Genomic DNA, 21009 nt, shown 5'->3' with positions numbered 1-21009 from the left:
CGACTCGTGGCCAATTTTAGCGAGCGAATCCATCGACTTCGCGTTCCTCGCATGACTCGCCACGCGAATATCACGGAGGAAATTTCAGCCAAGCAAGGATGCTTCCAGGAAAGCTTCTTCGAGAAATAAACAAGAGGAAAGCACCATCTCTCGGTTAAATATACTCCATCTATGCGTTCTTCTTCTTTTGCCATTTTCGAAAAACAAGATTCATCCGTGGTTTCCGGCTTGGCCGTTATTCGGATGACGCGCCCTGTATAAGAAGATCCAAAAGCTTCCGGTCTATTGTTGCGAGAATGAATGGGGAGAGTCTGGAAGATACACAAATCGCAGTGGGGAGTTTGCGGGGGTGTCTGATGACTCACAAGACTCACTGTGTTTATTGCTATTACCCCAACGTGCTTCCTCAATCCAGTGGCTCTCATCCATTCGACGGAAGTTTCTTACACAAAAATCTGATCCGTTTTTCCAGACCGGAATTTTCCAACGACAAGGTCGAGTTTCCACGACCTTCGGTTGAATATTCTGATACAGAGACACTGAGAAAAAACTGAAGAAAAAGAGTCTCAATTTCGATGCCTTCATCGTGCTTGGACATTTTTCTTGGCTGTAGAATTTTTTCTACGCCCAATCAGAGCGTAAAACCACTGCATTCCTCGTTCCGCTAAATTTCAGCCCGACGTAATTTTGCTGAGCTACGTACAGGGCTAAGGAACCCCATGGGACCTTAAAAATTTCTTTATCTGTCCCGTGAAGGGATCTTCCTGGAATTTTGAAGGGGGGCCTAGATTGCAGATTGTATCAATTACACTTTGATCATTGAAATTTTTTATATTAAACGCTGTGCCCTCCAAGCGAACGCAGGATATTATGCAACATCTTCCAATGGTTCCATTTGGTTGCCAGAATAATTAGTCATCGATGAGTCGTTGATTTTTCATGCTGAGGTGATATGCTGGTAAAAAATGTCATGGAGGCATAAAATCGTTGGAGAAGAATTGTTCCCTTCTGAAATTGAAGGATATCGTAAAAAAAATTAGAAAAGGTCGAGAGGAAAATTTTTGCAGAGGGTTGAAAGTCGCGAGATGGGCTGCGCAAAACTGGCTGCGCGGAGAACGAAGTCGTCTAAATTTGGATCAAGTGACGTGAATCGACGTTGATCGAAAAATCGGTTCGGGTCTTTAGTGAATACTCTCGTGCGTTACGCTTCAGTAACCGCGGTCTTGCTTGAGCTCCCATTGGATTCCTTTGTTTAGTAGCTTATTGCGATATTTTAAAGCCGGCTGTTGCTATGCCAGTCGGCCATCTTCTATATTGAAGTTTGCGTGTCGCCACTGTCGCGCTCGACTTGCTGCACCCCCCACCATCGAAATTTCCACTTTGCAACCCCTGCTATATTTTATTTCCATATCCCAAAATCTCATAAAATCCAAACCAGACTTTGATATCCACAAAGTCCTCCCTTCGAAAGCAATTTATAAATAATTCATAAACCATTCATAAATAAGCTATAAATTATTCGCTTACAAATCGATATTTACGTGCTATGGTTTTGCTTTATTGAAAAATATTAAAAGCAAAACAAAGTGCAGCACAAATGGAAGGGTGAAGTTCATGAGCCATTTGATTAAATTTTATTTAGATTTTGTTTATACTGCAGGGTAACGAAATAAGGTTTAAGCGTACTAATTCGTTAATTGATCTCGTTGCGTGTGTGGTCGAATGAATACAGTCGTGTTACTTAATTTTCTTTCAAGACATTCAACTGCTGCTACATTTAATTCATACCTTTTCTCGTAAACCATTCGCCTAATTGGCATTCTCATAATGACTATTACATTCCAGTATTAACTGTTTTATCAAATCATTCCTGACCCCATTAATAGCATTATAATTAATTCACTAATTGGACCGAACTAAGATAAGGCATAAAATTATGTAACATCAAAATTTTCTCGCCAATCATCTCCTTCACTTTTTAGAAATTAAAATTACAGCAAGAATTTAATTGGCTCGCATGGATTAATTAAAAGTATTTTAATAGTTCGTAGAATTTGTGTTAAATAGGCAGGTACTTTTTTTACGCCGATGACGTCATCGTCACAAAAATCTAATTGAAATTTCAGAGACACGACATTATCGTATATTGACAGGAATAATGAACAACGCGTTACGTTGGTAGAATCACATAACTGCATGCTCCAAGACGAAGTTTGAATATAAATATCCACAAAATTCTATCGAGAGTGGAGGAAAAAGTAACTCGAAGAAAAAATATTGGATACAAAAATAATCTTAAGAAAAAATCTATTACGAGTGGCAACTATAACAATTGTGAGGTTTGTCACTTGACACTTTCTGTCAAGCAACAGAGATTACATCGTAAAAGCGAATTCTTGAACCGAAACTGCGGAAATGACGTCACAAGGAAGTCTTGAAAAACTCTTGACAAAACGTGAGCATCAAGGCAGCGAGGTTGAACGTTCAATTAATTTAGAAGTTTAATTCTCCACTGCTTCTCCAAATCCTCAGAACATCATTGAAATGGTCAAACTGAGTATTCCACTCACCAATTTAGAGAAAAATGTCTGCCAGATAAAATATCCTCGTGTCTCCTCTAATCACAAACTTCACAATTCACGAGAGAGTCACTGTCAAACATTTAAATAATTAAAAACAATGAATATTAAAACACAGAATGAATTGGGCTCAACCGACACTCACAAAATTTCTTTTGCCACACTGTACTATTTGCAAATGAAATATTTGAGTAACTAATAGGACACTGAAATATCTGACAAAAAGGAAAATAAAATTAAAAGAAGCTCAATGGAGTCTACTATAAAACTCGAATTACAATTGAGAAAGTCAATAATTAGGATTACCATTTAACTGTATCTTACTAATTATTTTTAAATTTAATAATTTAGCTTGGAGTTTTGTGCAAATATTTCATTATCCTTGACTGTTGATTCACTGATGGTTACTGGATGGTGATAAACGTGGAGTTTGAATATGACTGCAAGGAGGTGAGAGAAGAGACTGAGCTAGCAGAAGTTGCCTGACTAATGTCGAGCCAGCGAATGCTCGGGGAAGCCGAAGCCCGCAGTCTTTCGCCTCGAGACCACTAGCAACTCGAGCACAGCGCTAACTACTTCAATACTCCATCCTATAACCAACTTAGACTGTCTTTACTTATTTAAAAAAATGTATCCTTACCATTCTTCTATTCTAATATGAGCTAGTTTAGTAATCCCAATTTTCATTTTCAGAGAAAGTTTTCCTTAATATTACCATCTTCTTACTCCAATTTCTTTAATTTAAAAAAGTCTAATTGTATCTATAGGACATAGGAGATATAAAAAAACTTATTTACAGTAAGTTTGTTCACTGCAACATTAAATGAAAATTTTAAAACATATTAGTTTCTGCGAAATCAAATACTTTCAAAGAATAAAAAGGCTAGCTTAATAATCCTAATTTTCATTATCAGAGGATTTTCTTTAACTTCACCATCTTCTTACTCCAATTTCTTCAATTGAAAATACTATAATAGTGTCTATACTATATAGGAGGTATATGCAAATCTTTCTTATGGTAAGTTCGATTGCTACAACCTTAAATAAAAATTTGAAACATATTAATTTCTATGAAATTAAATAGTTTTAAAGAATAAAAAGTTTTCCAACTCTGTTTTACCAGAACCCGTCCCTGGAGTCAAAGAAACAGAGCATGACTGCCAGGAGAGGAACTGAGAACACTTTGTTTGGCAAATTACAGGTGGGGGAGGTGTAATAAAACTTTGACATACTCGTCGTGATTCGTACCAGAGCTTCTCGCCGAAATCTCAAAAACTCCTCAAGTTCTAACGAATTTCTAAAACTTATCAACTCATTTTGGATCTTCTTAATAAATTCTTAACTTACATATTTGTATTATTATTATAAGACGGAATTACTTTAATAAAAAATTTTTTTACTCACTTTGATTATTTTGCAAGTGGTTCCTGATGACTTCCGGAGTGTCGACTTCCGGTTTCACGAAGTCCCAGTAACCATCCGATGCCAAAACCAAAAATTCTTCAGATCCATTTAGTTCCACCTTTATGATTTCCGGTTCACCAGTCACGAAAGGTTTGTACGCAACATCTCCTGTAAAAAGTACAAACATTTTACATAAACAAATATGTCGATTTTAATATTGGATAAAACTGTATAATTGATAGCAAAACCATGTGTACAGTTTACCTCAATGAAAACTCTTTTCACGGAGAATGACTTGCGATTTCATTCTCAGACCGGAAGTAGTAGCGTTTTGGCGCCATTATTTAAATAAGCTTGGCTATTCATTAAATAGATAATTAAGTTTAATTACGAAGTGCATAGCAGAATAGCGATACGGTTATCTAGGTGCTCGCGTGTTTTTCGTGTGTAAGAAATCCGGTAAATAGTAAAAGCTAACTGTAACAGCCGCCATCGATGCAGCCAACTCCTACGGAACAGTTTTACTGGTCTTCATCGCATCTTTTTAATAACAGTGAGGAATTATTCACCCTAGTTTGTTAAAGAAGCGATTTGAATTCAAACTTGCGCAGGTCGGCGTTCATTGGTTGCGTGACGCAGCGAACTTCGGAGCGGAAAAAATGACGGGAGAGGAATCTCTTGCGAATCTTTCGATGCTGCGACGGTTTAATGAGCTGTTGATTATTCCGGACATGCGATAACAGATCCAGCCGTTAAACTTTGCATCGCTGCACATTTTTTTTTTTATTTTGTCAGCTACTGAATGGAACTAACAGGATACTAATCCGCCATTTTCCTATATCCTTTTACTTCCACAATACAGAGACCTAAATACTTTACACAATTTTTCAAATGGCACTAACATCAAAATTTATCAATACCTGTTACTTTATTCTTAATATTCATCTTTTCTAAAGCTGTTTTTAAACTCTTCCGGAAATCCGTTTAAGAAAGGCCAAGGAATACGTTCTATATTATAAAAGGGAACTATAAGATTATCGCATTCACATGTGGAATTTTACACTCCTTTTTCATGAGCTGGGCTCTTTTTAACTTTAAGCGGAGGGAGTATGAAAACTTAAATTTCTGTTCATAACCTCAATCACCATTTCTGAATGCAATTCCATTCGTATTCTTTATATGTAAAAAATATTCAAGTTAATTTTAAAGGATTTTCTTCTTATGTCGCTATAAAACTTGGGTAAGAGAATATTTAGGCGTGATGACATAATTCTCTGGGATTCCATGGTATAAAGAGGATATTATTCAGCCCAATTAACGTTCAATTAGAAAATCGCGGAAACTTTGCGTCATGCGCTTTAATTAGCTGAGCAGTGCCATCTGTAGACAATTTCCCTCAAGTAAATTTTGACAGTTGTGAGGGCACAAGCCAGCTAGGAAAATAAACGGTGAGCATCTTCACAACATCTCGATAATTCCTTCTCAATTATCTCGATTCTTTTTTCAAACTGCTTATTAAATACTTTTGGTATAGCCATAAATTTGAAAATTCAAAGTAATAATGAAAATAGAAAATTTCCTTTATTGGATACTAATTAATTGATTAGAAAACTGTTTTTTCTTCACTACTCAAACTTCATTAAAATTAAATGATAAATTGTTGATAAAAGAGATTTTTATAAGATTTTGTTTTCATAACCTATAAATATTTTTTACATTACTTACCCAAGGCCCTGGTAATAGCCAAGCTCCCATTGACCCTTGTACCCATGAAGAAACCTCCAGTTCTCAAGATCCTCTCTATCTCATCCTGAGGAAAAAAATTTAACAGTAAAAATGGCTGTCGCAGGAACACAACTGTATGGTGATATGAGTTTATTGGATTGCAAGAGCTACGAAGATTATTTAGATGCAGCTATAACGACTGAAGATGTTTGCTACTTAAGAAATTTAAAAATAGCCAGGCAAATCTCTGAGCTTGGATATCGTAGAACTGGAGAAACATTAGATAGAAATACTTTTTATCAACGTGCTAAAGCAGTGAAAGATATTGTTTACCCTATTCAAAGGCCTTATGAATTAACATCTGAATTTGTACAGTCAAATGACAAATTTTTGCAAGAGCTAGCTTTACGAGAAAATGCAAACAGATTAGGCTACATATCAACTATTATTTTTCTAAGAAATAGTTCCAAACATCAGTCAGAAGTTTCAGGATATATAGATTTTAAAGAAAGGCTGACAAAGGAGAATTTGCTTCCTATTTTTCAAGGTAAAAAGAAATTGTGGCCACAGTGTACAGATCTTGCATTTTACAATTGGAAAACAGAAAAATCTTATCTAAACAAAACTTTATATTATGAGCCTCTCATTGATCAAAAATATGGGCTTGTTTTTAAGAATCGCAATGACAGACGAATTATAATAGTAAATCCAAAATTATCACCAGGGAGAAATACAACAAGGATCAGAATTTATTCAACTTTATACAAGCATGTAATTCTCTATGATCATGTTGTTCAGAATCCTTTTTAAAAATCTTAAAAAACCTTTACTGACTTACTTCTCTGTTTGGTCTGTGAGGATTTGTTAGCTCAGAATATGAGTCTGAAGTAATTAAAGCTGCAGAAGAATCGCCTACCCAAGCAACATACAATGTTCTGTTAATTAACAAGGCACAGACTGCAGTTGTTCCTCCATTTAATTTCTACAAAAAAATAAAAAATTTGTAATACTTTTTATTAGACCAAACCAAAGAAAGTATAAGGATCTGAATATTTACTTGTGCTTTCTCTTTCTTTTCTACAAGTTTTGCATCAGTAGTTAAAAAAGCATCCTTTAAAGCACGCTCTGGATCCATTGGATAATAAATACTTTCTACCAAATACTGGTGAAGATGCGTAGCACAATACTCAGCTGCATCTTGACCCGAATGTCCATCGAATACTGCATAGTAATTCACCATCGACTCATCCTGCAAAGATTCAATGTAATTAAAATAAAAAGGACAGAGAATTTCATAAAATAATTTACCTTAATACTGAAAATAGTGTGAAGATCTTGCAAGACCACAAAACGGTCTTCCATTTTTCTTCTTTTGTTTTTGATTCCACTTGCTACTGTAATTGGGGACGGAAGAGGTGGTGGTATCAACGCTAATCTACTGTTCTCTAAATAACGAGTACAGATTTCAATCACTTTGCCAGTGACTGTTTGCATGAGTTTCAATTGTGAAAATCCTAGAAAAAAAAGAATTTATTTAAAAACACAACCTTTCACAAATATCATGGAAAATAAAAAGATAACTCACTTTTATTGCCACAATCATCTATTTGCTTGTCACAAATTGAATTTATTTCTCTTAATACCATTTGTACTATATGGGGCTCCAAACTAACTGGACAGGACCTGCAAAAATATTGAAGTTCATTAAATTAATTCGATAAATATATCCCATATTAAACAATATATTTATATTATGTTTCAGCATACACAAAAATGGCACCAATAGTTGGCAAATATCAGCATGAACGAAATGAAAATTTGAATGAATATTTTCGAGCTTTAGGTATGTTAACATTAAAATTAACAGAGATGTCTACTTATAATGAAAAAAAAGCTAAAAGGATGTATGTTTACAGGTGTCCCATATGTTGCTAGACTGATGATGGGAATGAGTCATCCAACATTGGAAATATCCAATGAAAATGATAAATGGACCATTAGAAACATTACAGCATTAAGAACAATGGAATCAACCTTCACTCTGGGTGAAGAATATAAAGAAACCATGCCTTCGGGTGTAGTTTTCACAGTAAGGAAACCTTTTGTTCATATATTATTTGGAAAATATTATTTATCAATAATTTTTTAGAGTGTGACTACCATCGATGGGAACAATTTAATTACTATTTCAACTACAGAAGATAATAAAAAAATAACTCGAAAATTCGAATTCACTGATGAAAATGTTGTTTTGGTAAGTTTTCAACAAAGAAAAATTATTTTCCATCATAGTATTAATAATATATTATTTAAATTAATTTCAGACCATGACCGACGAGAAGAGCGGGCAGGTGGCCAAACGCTTTTACAAACGCATAGAATAAATTTTTAAAATCATTTTTTGTAACCTTTTATATTTACATCTTATAATTGAATATTAAAAGTGTTCGAAATTTCGATTTATATTGTGCATAATGTGGAACGTCTTATTTTCCTACGAAATGAAGCGTATGAGGATCATAAATAAATTTGAATTTATCGTGTAAAATCGGGGTTCCCACTTTCTCTGGAGCACGATCTGTAAATATCTGCGATAAGCCATCTAAAAATAGTCTGATGAGCAATATTTGCAAACAGTCGTCAACATAATTTTTTGCATGAATCATTTAGAAATTATCATCTAAGCACAAACATCACATTTACCGCGAAGTTTCAGGGTGAAAACAACGAAAATTACGATAACAACGTTTATAGGACTTCTTCATAAACAAATTACGCAACAGGAAAATACAAAAAATCAATTTACGCGGGATATAATATTTTACAATTATAAAATATGATTTTAAGGTTTCAAGCGCATAGAATATGAGGGAGTTTATCGGTTAACACCTAAGAAAACATTAAAACATTAAAAACAAAATCTAAACAAAGAAAATATTAAATTTAATCATTAAAGCGATTAATATGTGTAGGATAAAATGGGGTTCATTGACCTTTCATGAAGAAATCTCAAAGTGATGCTGATGATTTCCCCGACTACTTCGTCCTCGGAAATATTGTAGGAGCTGACATTAATTGGCAATTGGTCATTGGGATTGACGCTTGCCACGAATTCCTTGAAGAATCGGCTATAATTGCTAAGATAATTGCCGTCGTCGCAATCAGTAGCCATTTTTACAATTATTCAAAAAACAATTTTAAGCAGAGGCTAGATAAATTGCACGTGACGCTGGTAGCACCAATAAAAGTTGCTGCGGCAATCAGAAAAAACTTGCACAATAAAATCACATTTGTCAATTCTGTCGTAAAAACCTGTAGAACCTGAATAATTATACTACACAATTTGTGTCACAAAAATCAATTATTGTTCACTAACAACTCAGTACTATAATTTATTGTTTTGGACAATTCCGCACGAAATTTTGATTCTTCAAAGAGAGGAAAATGAGGAAGAGAACTTGCTGAAAATTCAATTATAGTTCATTATAAGACAATCAAAAGGGTGAGAACTTGAAGAGCGGTAGAATGTTGCAAGCACAACAAATTCTAACGGTGAACGTGTTGAAAAAACGTAGAATTCTGTTGAGCAAGTGGAAAGGGCGGAAAGTGCCGATCGTGGGAGGAGGGATTGGAAGGAAAACAGATTGTAAACAGCGTAGAATGGAGAGGATTCAAATAAAGAGGAAGGAGTCCCGGTTGTATCACGTACTATCGGGCAGATTTTTTTCCGATAAGAGTGGGAGGAACGATAGGTTATCTTTATCTTCCCGGCTTAGTATTTGAAAAAGAGGTGATTGTGTGGCTACGATCCTCTTGATAATAGTTTTTAATTGGTTAGGTTACGTCACTCATTCATTCCGTCACTACACCAAGGAAAAAATCAGGGGATAAAAGAAATAGTTTTGAATAGGAAACTTCAACAATAATTCTCGTTGATAGACTAAAACACCGTTTCCCAGTTGCCTGTTTATCATTCACCATGGATTCAACCGAGCTTTAAATTGCTTCTCTCTCCTAACGTTGCCAACTCTGCCATTTTGAAATATGCTACAGTGCAATCAGTGTGATATGTATATTGTATAGCATATAAAAGACCGGCAGAAATGACGTCTCTGGATGCATTTAGGAACAGCGTTATTAGAGCCCCCTTCCGCCATCAGTAATTCAAGACGGAAAAGCGCGAACTAACATACATTTTTGATTAAGAGAAACTAAATTTTTGTATTCAAAGTTTTCTTAATCGAAAATGTATGTTAACTCGCGTTTTTCCGTCATGAGTAATTGGGGTCCTTTAATGCGGTTCCTAAATGCATTGAGGGACGCCATTTCTGCCGGTCATTGTAGTTGTACATTCATACATATATATATACATATGTGCTATATCTACATACAATTAAGATGGCGGTCAGCCTTTCCCCCCACCGACTTCACTCCCGCGGGCATATGCAATGCTGCTTGCTTGGTTACCACTAAAGAATTATCTGCAGATTTTCCTATTTGAAAGTAAAAGGAAAACGAAGAATGTAAAAAGAAGTGATAGAATAAGTGTATCTGAAAAATTAATATTGAACTTTCTTTTCGTTTAATAGAAGTTACGTGTCATTTTACTTCAATAATTCACACATGATTTTAAAATAACACAATTTCAGTGAGGCGACAGTAGCGCCATAGAAGAATGCTCTAGCCAAAATGGTATAGTTTCCGTCACATGAAATATACCACTTATAGGATTCACTCAACAATCGACTACAACAATAATAACCTATATGTGATAACTTCAATTTACTGTACTGTCAACAGTAGTCAGAGATGGGAGAAATATGTAGTCTTGAGGAGGCCCTATAATATTTTTCTAAAGTATAATTTAAATGGTCTAATCATGTGGTCAACAAGATACGAAATGTCTCGTGACGATTGTAGAAAATGCTTGCGTTGTCTCGGTGAGATTATAAATTTTACAAATCTAACAATCCCTTTTACTCTCAATCTTATTCAAAAGCTTTCTAATACTGCTACAAGCTTTGCTTATGTCCATCCAAGTCCCATAAGAATTAGCAGTCTATTAACAAAGTCTGTATTATTAAGAGAGGATGGAAAGGCAACCTGGAACTATTAATTTATGATATTAAGAATTGATCTTTTTATAGAACTTGATGCCTATGGTAGCATGGTATCTGTTTTACGTGCTCAAGGTCCATTTACTGATGAAAAGCAAAAATTATTGCAAGAGCTGGCTAAAGTGCTGCATATAACAAACGAGAGGCATCGAGCTGAGATCAGAAGAGCTGTTAATGATGAGAAATTAGCAGCAATAGCTGAGCAGTAAGCTATTTTTTATTTGGTATTATTTGGAGTGATTTTTTCATTTATTTTTTATTTTAATAGATTGAATGGCCCAAATACTGGAACAGATTGGGCTATAGAAGGTAGAAGGATAATACCAACTTTGCCAAAATTAAAAGCACGTACTGCTTATACCACATTGGCAAATAGTATATCCCTTACTACTGAAATAGCAAATGAAAAAAAACCTATAATTAAGGAAGTTAATGATACAAAAGGTACTTATTTTCTGCGTATCTTGTAATAAGAATGAAATTACCTACTATTTATTTTTATTAGAAAAAAAAGAAGAATGTCAAATTGAAATAAAATTATTAGATCAAGGACTCCAGAATAATTCAATTGAGAATAGTAAAGGATTTATAGAACATATGGGTAAACTACCTACACAAGAAGGGAATTCTAGAAATTCAGAAGAATGCACAAAAATTAATGAGACTGATAATAGAACCTCCAAAATTAAACTTTTGAACCGGAAGAGAAAATGTAAATCTCCACTGCTGGTTGTACCACCTAGTAAGGTAAATTAAAAGCAGGTTTTAAGTTAATCTTAAGTGATAATAAAAATATTTTTTTTAGGTTTTAGTAGTCTCATCTAATTCAACTGAAATATTAAACGATAATACATTTGATTACAAGCAATCTAAAATTCAACATTCAGAAAGCATAGATAATAACTTAGTTCAACAAAATACTATTCCTAAGTCGCATAGTATTAATGCAAGATTACAGTCTACAGGTGTTAGCTTATCACTTTATAAATCAAGTTTTCATAATTTTCGATTCTGAGAATTCTTTATTTTTCAGTCTCTTCTGAAGAAATGCAAGTATCTAATTCTTCAGATAAGATTCTAGAAAATTTAATAACCGATAAATCAGTAATAGCTGGTCTAAATAATACTGTGGAAGAAAATGGAAAATTATTTGATTCTTCAAGGGTTGAATCAAGCACTGAAATAGAAAATAACATAAATTTAACAAAATCGAAAGTTGAAATTTCTAATAATTTATTGACAGTTATAAAGCCTAAAGTTGAAACAGTCAATACCAGTACAGAAAGTTCTGTAATTCAACCGATTCTTTCTACACCTTTAGCAAAATCAATTATGCAGGGTAAATGAATAACAATAAAGTACAAATTTTTTATACTGGAATGATAATAAACAAAATTATCTCAATTTAGATAATACATCACGAGTGGAAATGAACCCTACAACAACCGTGTCAAACGGGCCAGGTCCTCTCCAAGTGATAACTACAGCTGCCATGCTGGTTAACAAGAAACTGCCAGCAGTAACCATTAATCATCAAGTTCCAGGAAAACTGGTAAAGCCCGAATTAACTTGAGCTATAAAAAAATCTTGGGTTTCAATAACTAATACAAATAATTAATTTCAGAATATTTCATTGAATTCTAATAAAACTGTCAATATATCACATCCTAATTCGAAACTAACAAGTAAGACAAATGTGATTGTAATACAAAAAGGGTCAGCTAAAGGTGTAACACTTTCGCACGCAGGCAAGGTATACAGATAAACATTAGCACTCTCGTATATTAACGGTCATTTGTGCCTAACTGATATAAAAAAAAATAATAAAAATTAACAGCAATAATTCGGTTGTAGGAAGTTTTAGGAAAAGTAATAATGGGTGGAAAGAACTTGTGCTTGACGAATCCGCAAAGTACAAATTCGCTTAATTTATTACCATGTGTAGCTTTGAGTAATGGAGACCAAGCTATGACCATTGTATCAGCAAATAATCAAAATACCGAAGGAAAGTCTAGCATAAAACCAGGAAATACGATTGTGTTCAACGTGAGGCAGGATGTTTTGAAGAAGAACGAAATCTTTTCTCAACTTCTCAAACCATCATCTACTAATATTTCTACAGAATCCAAAACTGTGATACAGAATTCAATTTTATCACCAGAAGAAATCAGCAGTGATTTAAATAAAATTGGTAAAGCTGTACCTGTGAAAACCGATGTTTCCATGGAGGAAACGAATTGCAGGTAATAATAAATTAGAATATTTAAAAAGAAAGAAATATTAGTGTATATTTATTATTAAAAAATGTATAATCCTTCAGAGAGGTCAAAGGCGATTACTCGCAATTGAGTAGTACGGTAAAACCAACAAGTTTCATGGAGAGCAAGGAGATCCTAAAAGGTATAGCAAATTCTGTAAGGGATTAAAAATATTTGCTTTTCAGTTCCTTTAAAACTTTGCAAAAACTGCAAAGTGTTACTATATTTTTCGTATGGCACTATTATTGATAGTATTATTTCAAGCTTCGTAAAATGTCAATGTTAATTATTATTGGTCCTAGCGAATATTTGGTTTAAACAATTATAAAAATCTTCGCTGTCTGACGGACAGTATAGTGTTCAAATTTGAAAAATTTGCTAATGAATTACACAATCTTCTATTCATGTCTATACCGAAAAATCAGTTTGAAATCAACGAAATATCATTAAAAAATCTCTAAATACCTGGTGAAAGACAATGATTCAGATGCTTTGCAGGAAACAGAAGCTTGAATTTTATAATAATTTTGATAATTCTTAAATAACTAAAGTCAAAAAATTTTATAGTAAAGAGGAATGTGGCTGAAGATAGAGGCAAGGTGTTTTTCGTTACACGAAAAGGTTTTGTTTTCAATGCCACAAGAACCTTTTTCTATAAAATAATAAGTATTTTGTTTATGAATTTGTTATACTTTTTGTTGTCTATTTACTTGTGCCAAATTACGATATATACATATATATATCAGCTGTTATTTTTATTAAAAGCGAGGAAAAGAAAAAAAAATATGTGCAGCCATGACATTTTTTCTATGTATATTTTTTCCATACTGAATGGAGCCCAAAGCATCTGAAAAATAATTCATTTTTTTAGCATAGACGTAATTTATGTAATAGAAACAGCTCTCGTAACTCTCAACGAATCCTAGAGATATAACGGAAGCTTGGCCAGAGGTGCTTTCTTATCATAAGAATTAGTTTTAAAGAAATTCTTTTTATAAGTTTTTACAAAGTAAAATATTTACATCTCGTAATGTGGGAGTTGTATATCCGTGTATCTGTGAATTTTATAGAATTACAGCCATCCAGTTCTATAAATTTCTCACTTGCTCATGTTTAAGCTATTGTAGGTATAAAAGTCTATGTAAAATGTAAATATTTCGATTAAGCAATACGTATCGATATTTCTCCATGGATAAAGTTAAAAAACTATTGAACAAGATCAGTTCCAACGATCGTACTTTTTAAACTTATTGTAGATTTTCTTAAAATAGGAAATATTTAAATTTCTTTTTTCCAGGAGATTTCAATTTTTTTTTGTACAAATTTAATGTATATATGTAAAAGGAAACGATTTTATAAGCGCAGAAACTGCCTGTTTGTTATTTATAGAATAAACAATAAATTTAGAATCTTATTGTACTAGTATTCCTATGAGGGGACTATTTCTGAATCGTAAGTAATATTTTCCTGCTACTTACTATGCTAGAATAGTAAAGAAAGTTTCAAAAATTTTTTGAAATCAATAAATGTTAAAGTATTGTGAAGTTATTCAGAAGTTGTAATTTCTTACTTTCATAGACAAAAGAATTTTATGCTATAAAATTATGGTATAAGCACATTGGAGGAATTAATCCTGTTAATATATATTTAATATGGACGAGGAGGTGGTCCACCACGCATCATGCCAGGTGGTGGTCCTCTCATTCCTGGTGGGCCCATTGGAGGTCCACCACGTCCCATTGGTGGCATACCTGGTGGCATTCCTAATACAAAAATGATAAACAAATAAATTACCATAACATAGAACAATTTGGTCAAAACAAAATAAGAAAATTTACCCATGATTCCTGGAGGTGGTCCCATCATGCCAGGAGGTCCACCGACTGGCATTCTTGGAGGACCACCAGGATGCATTTGTGGAGGTGCAGATACTTGACCTCTGGCACCAGGGGTCATTATTTGTTGGGATGGTCCGCCGACTCCTCTTACAGGTCCTTGTAAACCAGCAGGAACTCCAGCAACATTTGCTGGTATTCCTCTTCCAGCAGCTCTTCCCATTCCTGGTCCAGGGGCTGCACCAGGAATAGGAACTCTGGGCAGACCTTCTTCTGGAGGAGGTGGTCCTTCCACAGTCAATGAAACTATATTTTCACCTCTTAATAACACAAAACCCAGAACACGCTTCTCCTCCCTTTCTGGCTGTTTTGTGTTCTTTGGTTTAATCTTACGAAATTCTTCACAGTCTCCAAGTATAAGATTCATATGCTTATCAAAAGCTTTAAAAGTTCCTATAAAGGTTCTAGAGTCTTGCAAAATTATTCTAACTCTATAATTAATATGCTGGAGCATTTTATTATTCTTTCCAATCGTCTGAAAACATGTTTTAGAGGTTATGTTTAAAGCATTCAAATAACTCGGTGGATTGTCAAAGAAACTTTTTAATTAATTAAAAAACTTACCATCTTGACGTTTCTTTATCTAAGTTCTTTAGAAATTTTACTATCCACTTTTCAGAAAAATAATTATCTGTAAATTCTTAAATGAAAACGTTCCCAATTACCGGTATCCCAAGCGGAAGGTGATTGGATTGTGATTGGATTGGAAGCCGCCAAGCTGTACAGTGTACCAAGCTTTCATTCGCTTTCATTTCAACATATATGAAAGAAAGTGAAGTACAATATGGTGGCGCTTTTATATTTACATATGAACAATCGATAATGCTACACACCTCCTTGTCGACGCAGCAACAATTACCGACCAGAAAACTTCACCAAATAATAATATAATAATATACCGACCAATTGTTTGCAAATATTTTGTTTGTGCTTGCCATACAGCTAACAAAAAATAATAGAAAGTTTAACTTATGATATACTAAAATTGAATTGGATATAAATTAATATATTAATTAATATTATTAAATTAAAGATAACAAAAGCAGAACGAGAGGAAGAGAATAGGAAAACTAAGAAGAGTTGAGTATATAGCATTATTTTGATCTCGGATCTCTTATCTTTTATTTAGTCTGAAAAGAGACTACCGACCTAAAAATAATAAATGGAAGCGTCAATATTATTTTTACAGATCCTTCTGTTTTCAGATCGATTTAGGTAGCTTTAAGAAAATAAGACGAGGCGATAGAAAAGAATTAGGCAATTCAAATTCTTTAACAATGCAGCATTTTAGTGCAACGAATGGATAGATTCATTTTTTAAGTACACGTGTTGTCAGTTCACTGACCTGAGGAATCTTTCGGATACGCGTAAACATAGATTTGATTAATGACGTCAGATCTTCAGAGAAGGGGCCAAGATTTTCGAGAATAGAAGTTTACCTTGTAAGGTCACTGTCTCCGTGCTATGTGGTCTACTTTAAAATAATTTCTATCATTCTAAAAGAACAACCTACACTTTTCTATCCGTCATATTGTGCATCTATATGTTTGGACTCTTCATAATATTTTTTATAATGCTGCGTTTTCATTAACAAAATACGCACAACAAAATTTATGACAAAAGATATAGATAATATTATATGCACGATATACAAGAGGTAATAAATCATACCGAGTTTGAGTACGACAAAGTTAGGTTATAATTATATTGTAGAATACATTATGATTGTATCGTATTTGGCAGATAGTGTAAAAAAGAAGAAAAGCACGTTTCAAACGCGTGACTGTTCCAAACATTATTCATGTGTATACTTATGTTAGTAGTAGGAGATACTATAATTATCAATAGAAAATATAAACATCTTACTTTCCCTCGTTAACGTCAGCAGCTCTGATAAACTAAATCTAATCGTTGTTAAAAAATTTATAAACACAATTTCGCAACGTAATTATACACCCATTGCAAAAAAATCTGACTGACTGTTATTTCAAGGAATGAGTGGTCGAATTAGGTGGTTGTGTCGTTTGAGAAGCGACCGGATAAAAGCGTCTAACACGTCAAGATTTTTTCGCAATTGACGATCATTGAGTAGAGAGGGAGATACAAGAAGTTAAAGAGAGGGAAGGAGAGACAGAGAGAGTTAATGTGAAAAAAAGAGATGGGGAGTTTGCCTCTCTCTTTTGCCATTTCGGTTTCAGCGTGAACGTTTCTAAGGTCGTTGCTGACATAGCTTAAAACAAGTCGCGTTGAGATTGGTCAAGGTACGACATTGCTCTAGACCTGCTTGCTCCCCTCCAGCTTTGTCGTTCTAGCCGTCCCCACTACCACTCGGTTAGTTTCCCTCTTGCCCCTTCACCTAACCGCTTTAACCAATCCCCACCACTGAAAATAAGCGACCGCGACCCCAAATGTTCAAATAAGCTTCCCCCATCTACGTGTCTCCTCGAAAACATACCTATCAAATAATTTTTCTTGAACATTAACTGCGATATACACATATATCATTGATAAAAATATCGTTTATGCATAGGATTGTTGTTAACGTTTGTGTTGAATCACAATATTATGATCAACATCCGAGGTTCAAACAGAAATTTATAAAGCTAGGATTAGAACTTGGGAAATATTGATAAAAAGAATAAACAATATCAACATATTCCAGCTTTTATATAAAATCGATATACAATATTTGGAGAAAAATACTTGTCGGTTTTGCACATTTTTTAGGCTAATTCGACCTAACCAAAATTACGAATTACGAGTATTGATTTTCATCGTATCCAATTTAAGGTAGTGAGGCAAGCTGAGGAGATATAGGAAAAAGCCGATGACTCTGGGGAGAAAGATTTTACGATTCGGGTATTATTTCACGTTTCATAGTAGGTTAGGCCTTAGAGGTGGTCCAGGCAAACGAAATTGCCCCACCTCGTCAACCGAAAATGGGGAGAGCGTGCGTCGATGAGGTGGGGCGAGGGCTTGTGTTAGTTCGTATGAGCTCGTGTGTGTTGGTGTCCGTGTTTGTGAGCGTTAGGGGAGCCATGGATGATGTGCCGGGAAAGGTTGAAGCCGCACGCGGCGTCGTCCAATGCCCTGACGGGAGGTAGTCGACGTGGTTTCCACCTGGCACACGTGCAGCCGGCGCGCACTGGGTCATTGCTCTCCGTTCGAAAGCAATATCGTTTCCACCGGCCGACACTTGTCCGAGGTTTAGCCAGAGGTTTACCCGAAATTTGCCCTACCACTACCTTCTTCGTGAGCTGCGCCAGCTTTTTTCCTTCGATGAATATCGATAACGATGAACTTCCAGAAAAAACTTCCATTTCCTAAATTTTGCTATTAATAATTACTCGTCTCTCTCTGCAATAATAATGAATAAAGATTCTTTATTAAACTGCACTGGAAATTATATTCCCTTTTTTGATCAGTTTGTTGAAAGTAGTAATTTTTTAGACGCCATCTTGAATGGTTCCGCTATGTTCACGTTGGAAAGGTTAGTATTGCCGAACGCATCTGGGGATATTTCTGATTGGTAGATTTAAATTTAGAGCTTGTTCTAATTGTTTACGTAATAGTAACTCCTAGTAATGTTTATAGGTTAGGGCCTAGGTTTCGAAACTAAATGATGTAACTGACTAGCTTTCTCGGTTTAATATTACAACCTTGTCTCGGACGCTGGAAGAAAGAAACGCTGAGTTTTTGGGAGGTTAATGTACTTCGTACGAAAGTAGAATGCCATTAGAGGTCAACGCATCCTTGCTTGCTGCAACACCGAACGTTGGCCCCATTGGTTGGTCAATCTTTTTCTTTTCGACCGCTTTCACCGACCAAATATGCAGCTCAGAAGGTTCAAGAACAACCGAACTTGCATCGTGGCCACGGATCGTATTCCAGATCGATGACAACTTCACGTCAATTGACAAAATATTAGATCCATTGTAACTTCGAATATTATTCTTTTCTTCTTTTTAGACTGATTCTACCAAATGCTTGCAATTTTTGTTATCTTCGACTAGTTTGATTCTTTATGTTCAAAACAAACATCAGTTATACAATTAAGCTGCGACACTGAAGGTCGTGAAAAGTGTTACATTCTGAAATTGTGCACAATGAAAATCTTTTTGACGTGAAACTTCGTGGTTCAAAAAAATTTTAAATGATATATTATAAATATACATAATTGGATTAAGGATAAAAATGTGAAGGTTCTCCATCTAACACCAAAAACCCTTGCAATATATAATACGTGTCACATGAACTATTATATTATGAGCGTTTTGGGCCTTAAGTGGAAAAGGCCCTGTATGTTTTTCGTAATTTGGTCCGAAGTGCCTAACAACCGTGTGTAGAGGCAGGTCTAGATTTCACACACATAAGTATCCGTTTCTTACAACTGTGTTTAAAGGTCGGTTTCCACATATCCATTTCGTAGCCAATTTGTGTACTGACAAAAAAATTTACATGGAAATACCAAGGTACGGTGAAGTTGTAAACAACACAGTTAAAATCAATGATAAAATCTGTCGATCCATGCACAGATCGATCACAGAACGAACATATGGAAATCAACTCAAAACTTGATTATTTATTTCTTTTATACTTTTTGTTTAGTACTTTGAAAAAAAAAAATATTTTTCATAAGGATACGGTGTGACATAACCTAAAACAAGGTTAAGCCACGAGCTCTGCTATAAATTTGATATGATGCCTGGAAGTTTCGCTCGTGTACGATTGTGCGTGTATAAAGAATGCTTCTGTATTAGCAAGACACGTGCACTCACACATTCGTCCGAGACAAGTTTATTTTTCGCTTTCACCCTGTACCCTTCTATCTCTGCGTAACTTTATGCGTAGCTACTTTCTGGCCAAACAAAATACTCCCCCAAATTCAATAAAATATAATACATTATTCATATACTTAAAGCGTATTTATTTAACACACAAAACGTCTTTTATCATACAGTCGTAGTAATGCAAAAATGTTGGAAACATTACCTATTATTTTTCAATAAGCGTGGTAGCTTAGAAAAAATCAGGTTATGCTGAAAAGTGACTCAAGGTAATTCACTAATTTTTGTCTGGGCCCATCAATGGTTACGGTAAACACATATAAGCTCTAGGTTATAATCCCACACATACATACATCACATATAAGCTGAGTAACCTCGGCATATCTATAGGCGTGTGAGTTGTAAAGTGCACACGTAGATGTTGTCAGGTCACGATGTCCTCTGCACAACTCCTGCGTTTCTTTCCCTTTATCTTCCTCCGCCTCGCTGAATCTCCCCCCTCCCTTGGCTCCTCCTTTTATCTATCAGAATGCCAGCCCTGTAACCTAACCTAAACTTCCCCGAAATTCCCACAATTTTAATTTCACTTTTAGACTGCGATGCGCAGTTTCACTATTTACCAACTAATTCCCTCTCGTCTTGTCATTTTTAATAAAGAATTTTATTTATACTTACGACGCTGCATGATCGATAAGACTTATTCGGGCCAAATTTGGACTAGATAAAGACAGAGAGTGAGATAGGTAGATTTGGAAAGGTTTGGAGATAAACCAGGTGCACGTGTATGAAAAATAAAGTTAGATGAGTCAGGAGATTAGTGGTTTAAAACACTTTGGTATTGATGCGAAGGGCGTTGCGGGCGGAGTTAGAGGTTGTTACGGGCCTGGTGTATAAGCGAGGGTGGCCATCTTTGTTTCTCCTGAGTTTCCTCGTCTGACGTTCGAAGGCTCGCACGCGCGAGGCTGGGAGAAACCACGACGACTACCTCCACGTGCTGGTACAAGCACTTGGCCGGCCTAAATTGTAGGTCGCTTCTATCCTGCCAGTGATGGGGAAGCAGGGGCGGAAGGGGAGGGGGTGGCAGACGAGTACCCCCACTCCTACCCTGCCTTCTCCGCACCGAACGAACGCAGTCCTCGGCTGTGATCGATGATTTCCGTCACCGAAATCCGTGTAGTGGGGGGCCTATCTCGAGGAGAATCCCTACTCGACCCCCACCCGATCTCAGCCGAAACCACTAGCTC

At 35.1% G+C, this 21009-nt stretch overlaps 5 protein-coding genes across 7 annotated transcripts in view; 3 read left to right on the top strand and 2 right to left on the bottom strand.

Moving 5' to 3' along the window:
* LOC136780193 (uncharacterized) overlaps window positions 1-9742 on the bottom strand; it is a 29816-nt gene extending 20074 nt beyond the window's left edge. The window contains exons 1-7 of the mRNA XM_066738389.1: window positions 8702-9742; window positions 7294-7391; window positions 7017-7222; window positions 6766-6957; window positions 6547-6690; window positions 5709-5793; window positions 3984-4151 (exon numbers count right to left, since the gene is read on the bottom strand). Of these exons, the coding sequence (XP_066594486.1) occupies window positions 3984-4151; window positions 5709-5793; window positions 6547-6690; window positions 6766-6957; window positions 7017-7222; window positions 7294-7391; window positions 8702-8880 (1072 nt within the window). The 5' untranslated portion in view covers window positions 8881-9742. The remainder of the gene's footprint in view (window positions 1-3983; window positions 4152-5708; window positions 5794-6546; window positions 6691-6765; window positions 6958-7016; window positions 7223-7293; window positions 7392-8701) is intronic.
* LOC136780225 (fatty acid-binding protein-like) lies at window positions 4453-8171 on the top strand. Of its 2 annotated transcripts, none has more exons than XM_066738454.1 (5): window positions 4453-4536; window positions 7471-7551; window positions 7625-7797; window positions 7858-7962; window positions 8033-8171. In XM_066738454.1, exons 1-5 carry the CDS (start codon window positions 4479-4481, stop codon window positions 8090-8092), a joined length of 477 nt encoding a protein of 158 aa, XP_066594551.1. In that variant the 5' UTR covers window positions 4453-4478; the 3' UTR covers window positions 8093-8171. The 2 variants fall into 2 exon arrangements, with proteins under 2 accessions (XP_066594551.1, XP_066594552.1); XM_066738455.1 differs by lacking the exon at window positions 4453-4536 and adding an exon at window positions 5149-5431.
* LOC136780221 (cilia- and flagella-associated protein 299-like) lies at window positions 5820-6665 on the top strand. Its single transcript, XM_066738451.1, has one exon. The coding sequence runs from the start codon at window positions 5820-5822 to the stop codon at window positions 6516-6518; it is 699 nt and encodes a 232-aa protein (XP_066594548.1). The 3' UTR covers window positions 6519-6665.
* A 154-nt stretch (window positions 9743-9896) lies between the features above and the next one.
* LOC136780200 (BRCA2-interacting transcriptional repressor EMSY) lies at window positions 9897-13278 on the top strand. Of its 2 annotated transcripts, none has more exons than XM_066738409.1 (10): window positions 9897-10648; window positions 10856-11030; window positions 11094-11269; window positions 11331-11572; window positions 11631-11790; window positions 11871-12164; window positions 12235-12377; window positions 12450-12578; window positions 12680-13068; window positions 13146-13278. In XM_066738409.1, the coding sequence occupies exons 1-10, from the start codon at window positions 10417-10419 to the stop codon at window positions 13249-13251; spliced, it is 2046 nt and encodes a 681-aa protein (XP_066594506.1). In that variant the 5' UTR covers window positions 9897-10416; the 3' UTR covers window positions 13252-13278. The 2 variants fall into 2 exon arrangements, with proteins under 2 accessions (XP_066594506.1, XP_066594505.1); XM_066738408.1 differs by having other exon boundaries at window positions 9898-10648; window positions 11859-12164.
* A 56-nt stretch (window positions 13279-13334) lies between these two features.
* SmB (small ribonucleoprotein particle protein SmB) lies at window positions 13335-16992 on the bottom strand. Its single transcript, XM_066738452.1, has 4 exons — window positions 16845-16992; window positions 15543-15920; window positions 14922-15453; window positions 13335-14846 (listed from the first exon to the last, which is right to left on the bottom strand). The coding sequence occupies exons 2-4, from the start codon at window positions 15543-15545 to the stop codon at window positions 14731-14733; spliced, it is 651 nt and encodes a 216-aa protein (XP_066594549.1). The 5' UTR covers window positions 15546-15920; window positions 16845-16992; the 3' UTR covers window positions 13335-14730.
* Between the last annotated feature and the right edge of the window lie 4017 nt (window positions 16993-21009).

Source organism: Prorops nasuta, unplaced genomic scaffold (genome assembly GCF_024137725.1).
Source record: "Prorops nasuta isolate Cenicafe-Biocafe unplaced genomic scaffold, Cenicafe_Pnas_1.2 PNAS00018, whole genome shotgun sequence".
In the NCBI taxonomy this organism is placed as follows: domain Eukaryota; kingdom Metazoa; phylum Arthropoda; class Insecta; order Hymenoptera; family Bethylidae; genus Prorops; species Prorops nasuta.
This window is presented reverse-complemented; position numbering and strand designations above follow the sequence as displayed.